At 36.1% G+C, this 14055-nt stretch overlaps 1 protein-coding gene across 1 annotated transcript in view; it reads right to left on the reverse strand.

Moving 5' to 3' along the window:
* Positions 1-211: 211 nt before the first annotated feature.
* Positions 212-14055, reverse strand: part of LOC148946791 (transient receptor potential cation channel subfamily A member 1 homolog) — a 41403-nt gene continuing 27559 nt past the window's right edge. Inside the window, exon 4 of the mRNA XM_089097148.1 lies at positions 212-3740. Coding sequence (XP_088953274.1) covers positions 1705-3740 — 2036 coding nt within the window. The 3' untranslated portion in view covers positions 212-1704. The remainder of the gene's footprint in view (positions 3741-14055) is intronic.

A 14055-nucleotide genomic window follows, 5' to 3' on the forward strand; every position in this document is an offset into this window, starting at 1 on the left:
ATTCCCCCCCCCCCCTCTCTAGATATTGTACAATAGATTTACCCCTCCCCTTCCAAATTGCTATGAATAGACCCCACTGCGCTAAGATATTCTGGAAAAATATGATTTTTTGCTAGCATTTTGCCGATCAAATTTGAAAATCTTGCTCGATTGTATAACTGTTGATCCGAAAATCCAAATAACACTTCAAGAAAACGATCAAAAGGAAAGATAAGATAAGGGTTTATTCCAAAAACAATACAACACAAAAAAACAAATGACCTTCCATAAGCTAACGCTTGTTCGGAAGTAATTACCCTCTTAAAATTAACACTTATAATAACATAATAAAGAGAAAGAAGAGAAAAAGAAGAAAGAAAACCAAACTATTGTAAACAGAATGTCAATGAAGAGAAGAAATTTACAGTAGTTGTCAATTCCACAATCTTGCCGTCAATGAAGAAAATCTATAGTATCTGTTTGGCAGAATTGAAGTGACCAAACATTTTTTCTTAAAGACGGGGTCAATGGGTCGAATTACAAATTCAACTGATATCGCATTTGAAAATTAGCACGTGCAAGCATTACTATTACAACTCTTCTAACTTAATAGCGTGAATTCAGACTTTTGCAGTGTTGCATTTGTCCATTGGAAGCTGTTACCATTGTGATTGACTCAAATCCACTACAGAGGGGCTAGGAACCCAGCACACAGAGATTAAGTCAACCAGGTGTTACAAGACACGGATTTCATATTCTTTTGAGGGATGATTGTCTGAGGGACCACCACCTTTGCTGAAACTATTTTCTGACAGTTCCACAAGCTCGAAGCAATCTTTTTTTTTTTAATTCGCACCCATGCTATGAGCAGGTATGATATTTTGGGCAAGTCATTTATAACTGCTAATCTTTTTTTTATTCATCCTGGAAAAGATAGCGACAGGAAACTGTTGCTTAATTTCATTTTTAATGTGATTTCACTCCTTCTTCTCTGAGATCTTTTTTTATGTTTGGTTATAGAGTTTTGCTAATTTATGATCTTTCAAAGGTAACTCAGGTCCCCTAGGACAGGACAACAATATTTTGAGGTTTTCGGGAATGGTTTTTACCTATATGTTTGGGCTTTATTTTACCCTGTTTGTTGATTTTATCTTATGGAAGTTTTCCTTTTATAAATAGATTCTTCCACTACCATTCACTGGGCAATTATCTAAATGCCGACACTAGGGGTGTAATTTCAAGCAATTGGGTCTGTCATAATTTTTTTTTTACACCAAAAAGGTCTATGCTATTTTTGCCGATAAGGCACTGAATAAATTGCCTCATTTTCAAGTTACCATTTCCTAAGTAGCCGTTATCTAACACCGTGGCCTTCCCGCTTTAAATTTAAAAACAGTGTAGTCAAGATCATTCTGTAAACGTCTAGCTAGTATAAAGGATCTATGTACAGGAGTTTAGCTTGAATTATAATTAAAAATAAGAACACAATTTGTCACAAAAATTCTCCTTGAAATTGCATTCTCAAGTACATTTCTTCTATACAATCGTACATTTTCCTCCTGATGTTTACCAATTATGAGAAAATCAAAATATCAAGTCAAAAGAAACTTCGACTAGTTCTAAGCATAAGGTTACAAATAGAGAATTTAAAGATTCAAAATCAAAGAATTCAGCTTCAATTGATACAAACAATAACAGAACCCAGCGTAATTACTATGTTTTTTACTATGTATTTTTGTGTTCTATTTTTGAGTAAAGATCTTTAAGTAATCTTAATACCTCATTTGTTTCATTCTCTCCATGATTTCTATCTTTTTCCAGTTTGACCATATAGTTTATTTTCTGCATCCGCAATCTCTTATATAAATCTTTTGACAAAACAGTTTTCCTCCACTTCTTATCTTGAAGATCAACGCAAAAGTTATGAACATGAGGGATATCATTAAACAAGAGATACTTTCTGAAAAGCTTCTTTTTGATCTGTTCCAGCCAGTGGAACCTGGAATATATTAAAGCTTGTTCTATGACATGTAGTCTTCGTATTCGCATAGCAGTGTGATAAGCCACTGCTGAAGCGTAGATATCCTGTGTGTCAGAAACAGCTAAGCCAACTAATAAATTTGACAAAGTAACAACCACCATCAGTATAAACGCAATCAAAATTATGAATAGTGCATAGATAGTTGGGTCATCTTGTTCTTTATTGTGATTGTCTCCTTCTTCGAAAAGTAATGTTTTGTAATCCAAGTCTCCTCCCATCATGACATAACTTGTTAGAAAATAAAAAGGAAATTTTGAAAATTGAACTGTCCTAAAAATTACCGCAAGAGATAAGCCAAAACCAGATATGAGAGAAAGAAAAGCTAGTGTGAAAAATAATAAATTCCGCACAGCTTTGAAAAACATTTGAATGTAAATTCCAATTCCAGGTATATAGGCAATAACGAAGAGCATTTCCCACGAGGCTAGTAGGACCGTGAAAGAGGCTAAGTAAGTGGTGTTAGCTGTGCTAGTCTCAGTAAAACAAATTGTAAGAGTCAGTGCGATGGTTATCATACTCAAATAATTGGAAAAATCTCTGATATAGTTGTATAAGTCTCCAACAAATTGAAGTATCTCAGTTATGAGAAAAGTGAGGGTGAACAGAAAAAGTAACACGTTAACAATAAATTCTACATTATCAATATTCAGTTCAGTTAAATCATCAGATAAAATAAACCCAGTTTTTGCTTTTTTTTCAATTTTAAGACGTTGCCCAGCGATCGACTCAGATATCGGAACTTCCGTAACAAAACGTATGTCAATGAGAATAAACAGCAGTAGTAGGTAAATAACGTATACTACAACAAAAGAATACATAATCCAACTGGGTATGGACTTCCATTTTAATTGGATATAAGCTTCGCACAGAGGATGGCTGAGTAATTCATACTGGCTCAGGTTTACCAGTGCTAGAATCATTGAAGTTTCTTTCATATCTCCTACGGAAAATAAAGATCTAAAATCTAGTATTACTTGCTCGTCGTTGTTATAACCTTCTCCAATTAAGATGCACTTGTCTAAAACACTCTTCAATTCTGATACTGACTCGGGTGAATACTTCACGAGTGAATCTAAAGCAGTCTCATGGTACATGTCAGTACTTCCTAGGCTGGCACCACTTTGAAGTAATAAGCTAATTGTCTTTTTATGACCACCACGTGCGGCAAGGTGAAGAGGTGAATATAGTTCACAAAAATTTACATTTGCACCTTTCTGTATCAAAATTGAAGCGATTTGATGATAACCTCTTCCGCAGGCTATTAATAAAGGTGTCAACTTTTTTTTGTCAGCAATGTCGAGGTCAAAGTTAGTTTGAAGGATTTCTTGAACCATCTCAAGCCATCCAAAGTCGGTGGCAATATGCAATACAGTTTTCCCACATTCATCTTGGCTGTATTTGTTGCAATCGTAATGTAAAAGGTGTTTAACTGCTTGTATGTTCCCAACTCTTGCAGCTTCAACAAGAGGAGTCAACCCTTTCATATTTAACACATCTAAATTATAATTTTCACTTGTTAGGAGCCGTAGACATTCTTCTGAAAAGGACTGCACTGCAATGTGAATCAAGCTCTGTCCATCATATAACTTCATTTTAGAAACAAAACCGTATTTTATAAATATTTCGAGCATTCTGACGTTGTCAGCTTCCATGATCAAAATTAAACTGCTTTCAATTGTTTTGTTGATGGTATTCCATAGCAATTCCTGTTCCTGTAAGCCTGAAAGTATAAATACATCTCTAAAGATTGGGGAAATGGAAACTGTAACGCTAGGTGTACTGTAACATAGAACTGTTTTCGAAAGTTGATAAAACTTTTTAAATACTTGTCTGAACTTAAAAATGTTCCACATCTTTTTTCTCACCAAGATTTTTTTTTCTTCATTTCACTTACGGAAAATGTTTTAAACTTCCAAACTTTTTTTGGCCAAACAAGATAAAAAAATTAATCATGGGTTACTGAACCAAACTGTAAATTGGATTTTCCTCCCTAATTTTTTTTTTCTTTTTTTGTATTACAAGAATACTGATACCAACAATTAAGCCGTTCCTGATAATGGACGGCAAGTAAAGGGCGATCTTTGTCCAAAGTATGACCTTTATTTCACTTTATTAGGCAACAGCTGTCTACTTTTCCATACCTTCTTTTTTCTTGTTATTCTTCTCTTCAATATACCAAAAATGAACTTAAAAGTTAGATGATAATATCTTCGTATTTCATATCGCTCTGCTATGTCCGGAAATTATGCCTTTAAGGATGACGCCTCCCCACAGCCTTCAGGGCAAGGGTTGTAAGTTGTGCCTCGGGGCATATAAAGCTTTTTATTGAAATGTAGGAGTATAAACATTGGAAGGAGCTCATTTGATTGATAATCAGAAGTTTTAGTGCCCCTTTTAACAGTCAAAGTGATCAGAGGGCAGCAACCCCCCAGTTGTTTTGAATTGAAATCAAGTTGCCATCAATCCATGGCTAATTGGAGAAAAAATCAAGACAGATAATCTGAGTGGAGACAATCTGAGGTACAGCTGGCATAAGCCTTTTCAGGAATATATAAAAATGATGTCAATTCCACTTGTTAGATCCCGAAACACATTCAATCAAATTTGGATATACTCATTTTGTTCAGCATAGTTGAAAGGTCCAGAAATTTTGCTTTTAAGGTTGATCTCTCCCCCCCCCCCCCGACCCCTTAAGTCAAGGGTTGTAAGTTATGCCCCGGCGGCATATAAGGTTTTTATAGAAAGTATCGGCGTATAAACTTTGGAAGGGGCTAGTTCGACTGATAATCAGAATTTATAGTGCCCCTTTTAACGCTCAAAGTGATCAGAGGGCAGCCCCCCCCCCCTCTAACACGTCGTATTTTCCCTAAATGTATCTGATAGAAATTATGAGATAGCCATAGGCTCAAAACAGTCCAAAGGTCACATAAAAAGGCCTTTGGGGTTGACACAACCCCCAGAGTCTTTAGGGAAGGTTTGTTAGTTATGCCCCAGGGGCATATAAAGTTTTTTTGTGGAAGGAGTGGTCGTCTGAACTGTAGAAGAGGCTCATTTAATCAGAAATTTAAAGTTCTAGTTCCCTTTTAAGAGTCGAAAGTAATGGAGGGCAACTAGCCTTCCCTCCCTCCCTGACACCTTCTTTTTCCCAAACGCATCCGATCAAAATTGTGAGATAGCCATTTTGTTCAAAATAATCCGAAGAATATATAACAAAATCTTCAGGGTGGACACAACCACCCAGAGCCCAGGGGCAAGGGTTGTAAGTTATGCCTCGGGACATATAAGGTTCTTATGGAACAGGTGGTCGTATAAACATCGAATCAGATGGGGCTTTTTTGATTGGAAGTCGGCAGTTCTAGTGCTTTTTTAAAAGTCAAAAATGAATGAAGGGCAAACATCCCTCCACCCAGGTCTATCATTCCCCAAGACATTTCTGATCAAAATTGTAAGAGAGCTATTCCGTTCAGAATTGTTGAAAGATACAGTAATTATGTCTTTGGGGATGTCACCCTCCCAATGGTCTTCAGGGCCATTCGTTTATTTTTTATACATAAAATATATTATTGAGAAAGGAATGTATTTTAAACTTTATTTTCCAAAAAGACGAAAAGCATTCAGGTGGGCACCTCAGAGAATTTTGAGTAGAATGTTGAACCAAATCAAAATACGTTATGTGTTTACGGATTCTGAAAAGGGCGTAGCTCAAGAATGACTGAGTATATTAATTTGGAACTTTCAGGAAATGATAATGGAGATGATCAAAAAGGCAATTTCTGCATTCTACTACTACAACTCACCACTACTACTGCTACCACTATTACTAACACACTACTCCATTTACAATATTGAGGGACATTTTTAACTTTATCGAAAGACGCTATGTGCTTGTAAATTGTCAAAAGAGCGTATCTCAAGAATTGATTTGGGTATTAAGTTGGAACATTCACAGAGTACTTAAAGGGTAAAATAATCACACCAAATGTCATGATCATGTCAAATGATCATGTGACCCTCCCAATAGTCTTCAGGGCCAATCGTTTATTATTTGCACATAGTATATTATTGAGAAAAGTATATATTTAGAACTTTATTTTCCAAAACGACGAAGGGCATTCAGGTGAGCACTTCATAGAATGTTGAGTAGAGTGTTGAACTAAATCAAAATACGCTGTGTGTATGCGGATTGTCAAAAGGGCGTAGCTCAAGAAGGACTGAGAATATTAATTTGGAACCTTCAGGAAATGATAAGGGAGATTATCAAAAAGGCAATATCTGCATTCTACTACTACAACTACCACCACTACTACTGCTACCACTATTACTAACGCACTACTCCATCTACAATATTGAGGGGAAATTCTATTTACATCGAAAGACGCTATGTGCATGTAAATTGTCAAAAGAGCGTATCTCAAGAATTGATTTGGGTATTAAGCTGGAACTTTCACAGAGTACTTAAAGGGGAAGATCATCTCACCAAATGACATAATGGGCACTCTACTGCTAATACTACTATCACTGCTGCATTTACTGCTACTACTTCAACTACTAATTCTATTGCAACTACTTGTAAGCTTAAGATCATTGAGATCGAAAATTTCAAGAATTATATGAAAAAACAGGTTATCAAAAGGACATATTAGCAATGTCTTAACAATGGCTAGTTGTATTAACTTGAAACTTCCAGGACCTGATGAGACGGATGTTCAACTAATCAAAAAGGAGTTACGTTAATGCAACTAGGACTACTGCTATTACAATTAATGCTATTGCTAGTAATACCAATACTGCTACTGTGACTGCATAATTGCAACACGCCATCTGTGTGCAGGTTGTCAAAGCTGCGTAACAGTAATACCTTAGGAACAATTTCGTGTGTGAAGTTGAAACTAACAGGGGTTGTTGTGGGAGATGTTGACCTAACCAAAAGGAAATGTTTGAATTCTAATGCTACTGTTTCTACTCATACTACTGCTATTGCTACTATTATTACTACTTCTACTGCTACTAAAGCTGAGGCTACTACTATTAATTCTACTGCTACTACTATTTCTGCTGCTTTTAAGGCTAAGGGTATTAAGGCGAAAATTTTTGAATGTATTGAAACTGTACAGAACTAAATCGAAACTCGTGCCCACACAAGTTGTCAAGAGGATGCATCAGAAACACTTCTGGAGCGCTTGATGGTATTAAGTTGAAATTTTCAGTGTGTGTTCAAGGGGATGCTGAAGAAACCGAAGGTGCTATGTATATGCTGCTTCAACTATTACTACTACGCAAACTTAGAGTATTAAAGTGAAGTTTATAAGCAATATTCAGGCGAATGTTGAACTAAATCAAAACAAACTGTTAGCTTGTTGATTTTGAAAAGGTGAAAAAGCAATATCTCAAGAACGTCTTATATTATTAACTTAGACCTTTAAGGATAAGTTGTTAATGCTATTAATGCTACTACTACAGTTATTACAACTCATGACGCTAAGGGTGTTAAAGGGAAAAGGTTAGAAAGGGTATATGTATGTAGGTTTGAAGAAGCTATATAGGCCTAAGCAATTTCATAAGCAGTGCTGCTCTATAATAGCTAGAAATATCATTGAAACTTTTACAGCAGCCAATTCAATTCAAAATAATAGTTCTAGGACCCCTTTTTAGAGTAAAAAGAGATTGTAGGGCAAGCAACCCTTCTCTCAAACCCCCTCATTTCCCAAACACATTCAGTCAACATTTTTAGATAGCCATTTTGTTGAGCATTATAGAACGGTCCAGAAACTATAACTCTAGGGATAATGGACATATCAATCCCCCCAATATTGCAATTGACCTATTATGCTTGAAAACTAAATGCTGCTTTAAAACTAAACCAAATTCACTGTGGGTATGGTTGCCAGTGTGGGTATGGGTATTATGTTGAACCATTAAAAACGAATTTTCAATGAAAAACGAACAGAAATTAATTTTGAAAAGTTTCCCACAAAACAAGCTTTTTAAAGAAAGTAATGAGACGCACTAAGCCAAATTTGAGCAGAAATAAAGTCAAATATTCTTCCAAGCGTAAAACTGCTACAAATCACCATCAATTAACAAATGAAACTCAAAACAAACAGAAATTACAACAAATAACCGAGTCTAACTGAAAACGAACAAGAATTAATATGCGTAGAGCTGACAACCCTCATGCCTTCTTAAGACTAGGACTTAATTTGTACTTTGCTGAAAACACAATACAGTTTAAATATTTTCACATTTTTTATGTGAACAAATAAAAATTTATTAAAACCTGAAGGAATAAATATCACTATTTGTATATTAAATTGACAATCCAGGGTCATTTTTTTCATTAAAGTACAAATTATGTTCTGGTCTTAACTATTAGTAATCGAATATTTAAAAATTTACTTTGAATAAAAATTGTTAAGTGACGAAGAATTTCTATATGAAGCTGATTCAGGAATCAGCTTAGTGATAAAAGTTTATTGTGAAAACAATTTCATTGAAATTTCGAAAAAAACCTCATAGAGCGAGCTGAGCAGCCAGATGCATTATTTATCTTGACCACCCGCGGTCAAAACAACTTATGAAGAGGGCTGCCATGTATGGGGGGAGGGGGAAATGGTCGGAGGGAAAATGGTCGGTAAAATATTGGCGCTTCCTGCCAAAATTTTTTCGACAGCGCTAGAATTCATTGTTCGGTTCAATAAAGACCACGAAAATACTGAAATGCAGGGCCGGAAAAAGGGCGATTGGGCCCAATGGGACCCCGCGTTTGAAAAAGCCTCGCACTGCCATCAAAATGAACAATTGATTTTTGAAATTATGAAATGTTCTTAACAATTGCAGTGTTGCTCCTGGAGAGAGATCATTTACCAATAAAAAAACTACCTGATATCAACAATAATCAGGATAGACTAAATAATAAAGCAATTATGTTGATTAAAAGTGAAGACACAAGGAAAATAGATTTTCAAATCATTTTAGAAGTATGTGCCGAATAAAAATTTAAAACTATGTATATTCACATGCCCATATTCGCTGATGTAAATTTCAAAAGGCATTTTCCTAATATTTAGGGGACACAGACGTAAAAAAAGATCAAAGAGATATGAAGTTAGAATATTAGCTAAACCGACAAAAAGAACAAGTCAAAAACGAAATTGAAGAGCATAGAAATATGCAGTTAAAAGATCAGTGGCAGCGAGAATCACAACGACACAAAAATGAAAGTGAAGAACAAACAAAATATGCAGTTTCAAGACACATGACAATGAGGATCGGAACGAATCAAAATGAAAATGAAGAACAGAGAAATGTGTGGTTAGAAGATATACAACCGCGAGACCAAGGAAATTTGCATTTAGAAGATTATCATCAGCGAGAATTACAGGCAACAGAAAGCGTCAAAAATGAAAGGGTAGAACACAGAATTTTATGGTTAGCTGACACGCTAAAGTGAGTTCCAGAAAGTGTCAAAAATTATAGTAAAGAACAAAGAACTGTGCTCTTAAAGGAAAGTGAGAATCAGAACGAATCAAAACACAAGTGCAGAAAAAAAAATATTACGTTAGAGGAACAGCGCCATCCCAATCTTCAATGCTAACTAACTGCAGCGTAAAACCTAGTAAAAATCTATAAAGATGTCCTAAACTATGCAATTGTTATTTAGAAGTCATTGGGGTCCTTCAATATCTCCTACATTTACTGTCCGATTTTCTTGCATCAAACATCAATCTGTGGCAAAATCATTTGGCTTTTATTATGATTTTTCTTAGATTTTTATCGCTCGCAGTAAAATTAGCAAGACTTATTTTTCAGAGGGTCCTGTTTTGTCCCAGAGTACCACTTGTGCGGGCACTTTGGGTCAGGGTGGTGGGTACTTTGGGACACCATGATAAATCAATTAAAACTTCGTATATTTTGTGGTATAAAACTGTAAAAATACAATAAACCTATTTTTAAAAAATATTCAACAGAGTATTTGGTCAGGTCTGCATCAAAGCTGCTCATCTTGGAAATGCGTTTAGTTCCGCCCGAGACCTTAGAACTGGCAATTTCATCACTACTTCTGAGCTATCGACAAACGCTTCATCGTGCTCTTTCGGAAACGTAAACATCCAGGCTGGAACGTTTTGTTTAAAAAAATTGACAATGTAACCGTCAGGTTCGGCCTGAAGCACTTCACCAGTATAGAATTTCGATCCCTTTTTTCTCTTGTACTCGACTAGAATTAAGTCACCGGAACAGATACTGAGAGTCACAGGCTCCTCTTCGGCCAATCGGAAATCTTCAGAGCAGAACGAGTCATCAGAATTGTCGTCACCCTCAAAATTCCCTGGTCCTGCTTCATCTCCACTCTTGTCACAGAACGTCAGCAGTCTCTTGGTAGTTTTCTTCTGAATATTCGGCTTTTTGGCAGGAGCCGCTTTCTTGCTTTTCTTGAGATCCTTCTTCTCTTTTTTTCCCTTCCTTTCGTTTTCTGCAGCTTGGATCGAGTCTTTCACCGGTGCAGAAGTGAATATCTCAGATACTCCAGGCTTCCTGCCTGTCTTTCTGTTTGTAGCTTCCCTTCTTGGCAGGGGTATAATATCTTCTGGCATAACAGACGAGGTTGAAGGGGTTGCAGTACTGGGATTCAGGCTCAACCAAAGCTCTTGCGGATCTGCTGAATGTTCGTCAACAGTGACAGACTGACTTCCTAGCTCAGTAGTATCTTCTCGTCACAAAGCAGGAAGAAAGTCAGACTCTTGCCACACTCCAGTATTCAGCGGGGAAATTCCAGGCTTTGAAAATCCGCTAGGGATGTTTGTCTGAGAGAAGGCCTTAGGAAAAGCAGCCCCCAGTAATTGACCGATCTCACATTCCGTCACTGCTCGACCAGGGTGAAGTCTCAACCAGTTCTCCATTGTCTATGACCAGTAATTATTTAAAGGTCCATAAAGCAAAACGTCGAGAGGCTGCAACCTGGATGATGTGTGTGGCGGGAACGTAAGTAAATGTATTCCATTTTCTTTGGCCAACGAAACTGCTGCGTAACTGGTGTGACTTTCATGATTGTCCATCAGAGTCAAGACAGGATTCTCAGGAGTGGACATGCGATACAAAGTGCTCTAAATACAGCAAAAACAGATCCTTTGTCATCCAAGCATTTCCAGGCTTGCCAATTGCTATTCCAGCAGTCTGTAGGGGCGGGGGGCTCCATCAAGAAGCCTTTCTACAAAACGGGCTCGTGGGAACATCAGAAAGGCTGGAATAAATCCTCTCATGGCATTTATAGTGTCCACTATGGTCACCAGCTTTCCTCTCTCTTAGGAAGTCGTAGCACCAAGGTGCTTTACTCCCTTCGGGCTCAGCACTCTGACGCTTAGTCTGGACATTCGTGAGCCCAGTCTCATCGAGGTTGAAGATCCGGCTAGCAGAAAACTTGTATTTTGAATACAACTCTCCGAGATTCCTGTAAAGAGTGTCAACAGCAACACGATTGAAACCAAGATTTCTCTGGATACTTGCAGGTTCCGGCCTTCGAAACGAAATCGAAGGATGCTTTCTATGAAAGCCATACAACCAGTCTTTGCCTGCAGACTTTTCTGTGTCCCAGCTTGACTGATATGCAAGTCCGTTTCGTTTCGCCATAAGCCAAGCAAGCTCTCTTCCTGGAGAGATCATAGTGCATTCGGGCTGCTTGAAGGATGTATTCTTCAAGTTGAAGCTCCTGCTGAATCGTAAATTCTCGCCTATTGTCATAAGCGCGAGTGTAACTAAAGTCTTCTTTTTCTTCATCTGTTCGGTTATGAAACACAGTGGCATAATTGCTAAGAGTTGACCGCTTGACATTGTAAACTTCAGCAGCTGCTCGAAGTGGCATCCCATAAGGGTGAGCTTCTACTGCTTTCTTCATGCCTCTTCATTCTAGACGAAAAGCGACGGATCAGCTTATCTCGTTTTTGGCATTCTAAAACGAAAGAAAGAACTTTTAGTTTATATATTAAATTTAAGTTCTTCTAAGTTTATATATTAGGTAAGACTTAAATTTAGTTGAATAACTAGAATGTACGGAGTTTATGATTGAATATAGTTTTATGAAATATAGAAATAATATAGGATTTTGTATGATATAAAGAAAAAAAATTATAGAGTTTAGATTTGAAGTATTTGAGACTTAGATTGTAGGTTTTACATTTGAGGTCTTAGATTTGAAGACTTAGATTTGAATTAGTAGAGTTTATTTTATGATAAAAAATTGAGTAAATCTTTAGGGAATGTAGAAATAGTATATGATTTTTATGAATTTTTAGATTATAGATTTGAAGTCATGTTTTTAATGATTGTTGTATTTATTTTATACTAGTGGCATTTATTTTATGTGTTGAGGGGGATACGATTGGCCTGGATAGTAAAATATTTGATTTTTGGTAGTTTTTTTTTGGGATTGTTGTACCTACCTAATAACACAAGGCCCATTGAGAGTAGAAAAACGAGAGAAAGAAGTCAACATAAGACAAGAAGCATACTCTTGAAAGTTGTCTAGCTAAAGCAATCAAGGGTACCCGGGGACAAAATGAACTGAACCTGTCCCAGTGTACCCCGGAACACGCGTCCTAGAGTACCCTAACAGTACAAACTTACGAAAAAAAATTAGATCAGCCACTAAATGGCAGAAGAACACAACAAAATTTATACCATCGAAAAGCTGGGCTATAAGCAATTTTCTAGAAGCTGCTTACCTAAGAGTACCGTACAATTTAGCAAAGCAAAAACATTTTTCAAAAACCACATAAAAAATTCTTACCTAAATTTTGTGATAGAAAGTTGCACATGCGACTACTATACTTCATCCACAGATAGTCCAAGAGATGACGTTTGAGGTGTGAGTAGCGGTAGATTTTTAGCTTGACGTTTTCTGTCAAAAGTACACGTGTCTCAACGGACCCGCGTCCCAACGTACCCGACTCTCCCCATATATATATATATATATATATATATATATATATATATATATATATATATATATATATATATATATATATATATATATATATATATATATATATATATATATATATATATATATATATATATATATATATATATATATATATATATATATATATATATATGGTTTGAACCCCCCCCCCCCCCGAAATTTTTGACCGAGTCGAAAATAAGTCGAAAATTAGTAAAACCTAGGTAAAAATCAGTAAAAGTAGTCGAAAACTGGGTCAAAAATTAGTACCCCCCCCCCCCCCGAAAAAAAATCCTGGATCCACCCTTATATATATATATATATATATATATATATATATATATATATATATATATATATATATATATATATATATATATATATATATATATATTATATATATATATATATATATATATATATATATATATATATATATATATATATATATATATATATATATATATATATATATATATATATGTTAGATCTGAATTTTACTTGAAAATTTTATGTATAGAGGGGCCCCGCAAGGAAAATTCCAATTAGGCCCTGCGCTTAGTCGATCTGGCCCTCCTAACGTGTCATCTACAGAAATTTCGAACTTGGTCTGTAAGCTCAGCAGTTTTACTGACTCCTGCCGTGATTTTACAGATGGTGCCACAATTTATCCATTTGGTTAAATAAACAGCATTGAAATAGTGACATGATATATAACGAAGTCTGAATCTCACTTGATAAATGCAGCGGTTTTACCGACTGCTGCAGTGATTTTACGTGTTGTATTTGAAACGGACATTATGCTAATTTTTGACAAAACAGTCGGAGAAAATGACCATCCAGTCACTAAAATCTCTTTCTCTCCCCCCCCCCCAACATTTTGGCTAGCGACGACCGTGCTAATGAGCAAAAAAATTATATTTCGTCAGCAGAGCTGATCATCTTGAATATTTCGGAGGCACACTTTTTGGATCATAAAGACTTGGTGGTGTATCATAAAGATTTACGCGGTGGTAAAAATAGGTTTGAGAGACCCAGTAAGAGGGGTTTTGAATTTGGCAGATTTACTTCAAACAGAGCT

Source organism: Artemia sp. Qi Xiang Cuo, chromosome 11 (assembly GCF_049724085.1).
Source record: "Artemia sp. Qi Xiang Cuo chromosome 11, ASM4972408v1, whole genome shotgun sequence".
Taxonomy (NCBI): domain Eukaryota; kingdom Metazoa; phylum Arthropoda; class Branchiopoda; order Anostraca; family Artemiidae; genus Artemia; species Artemia sp. Qi Xiang Cuo.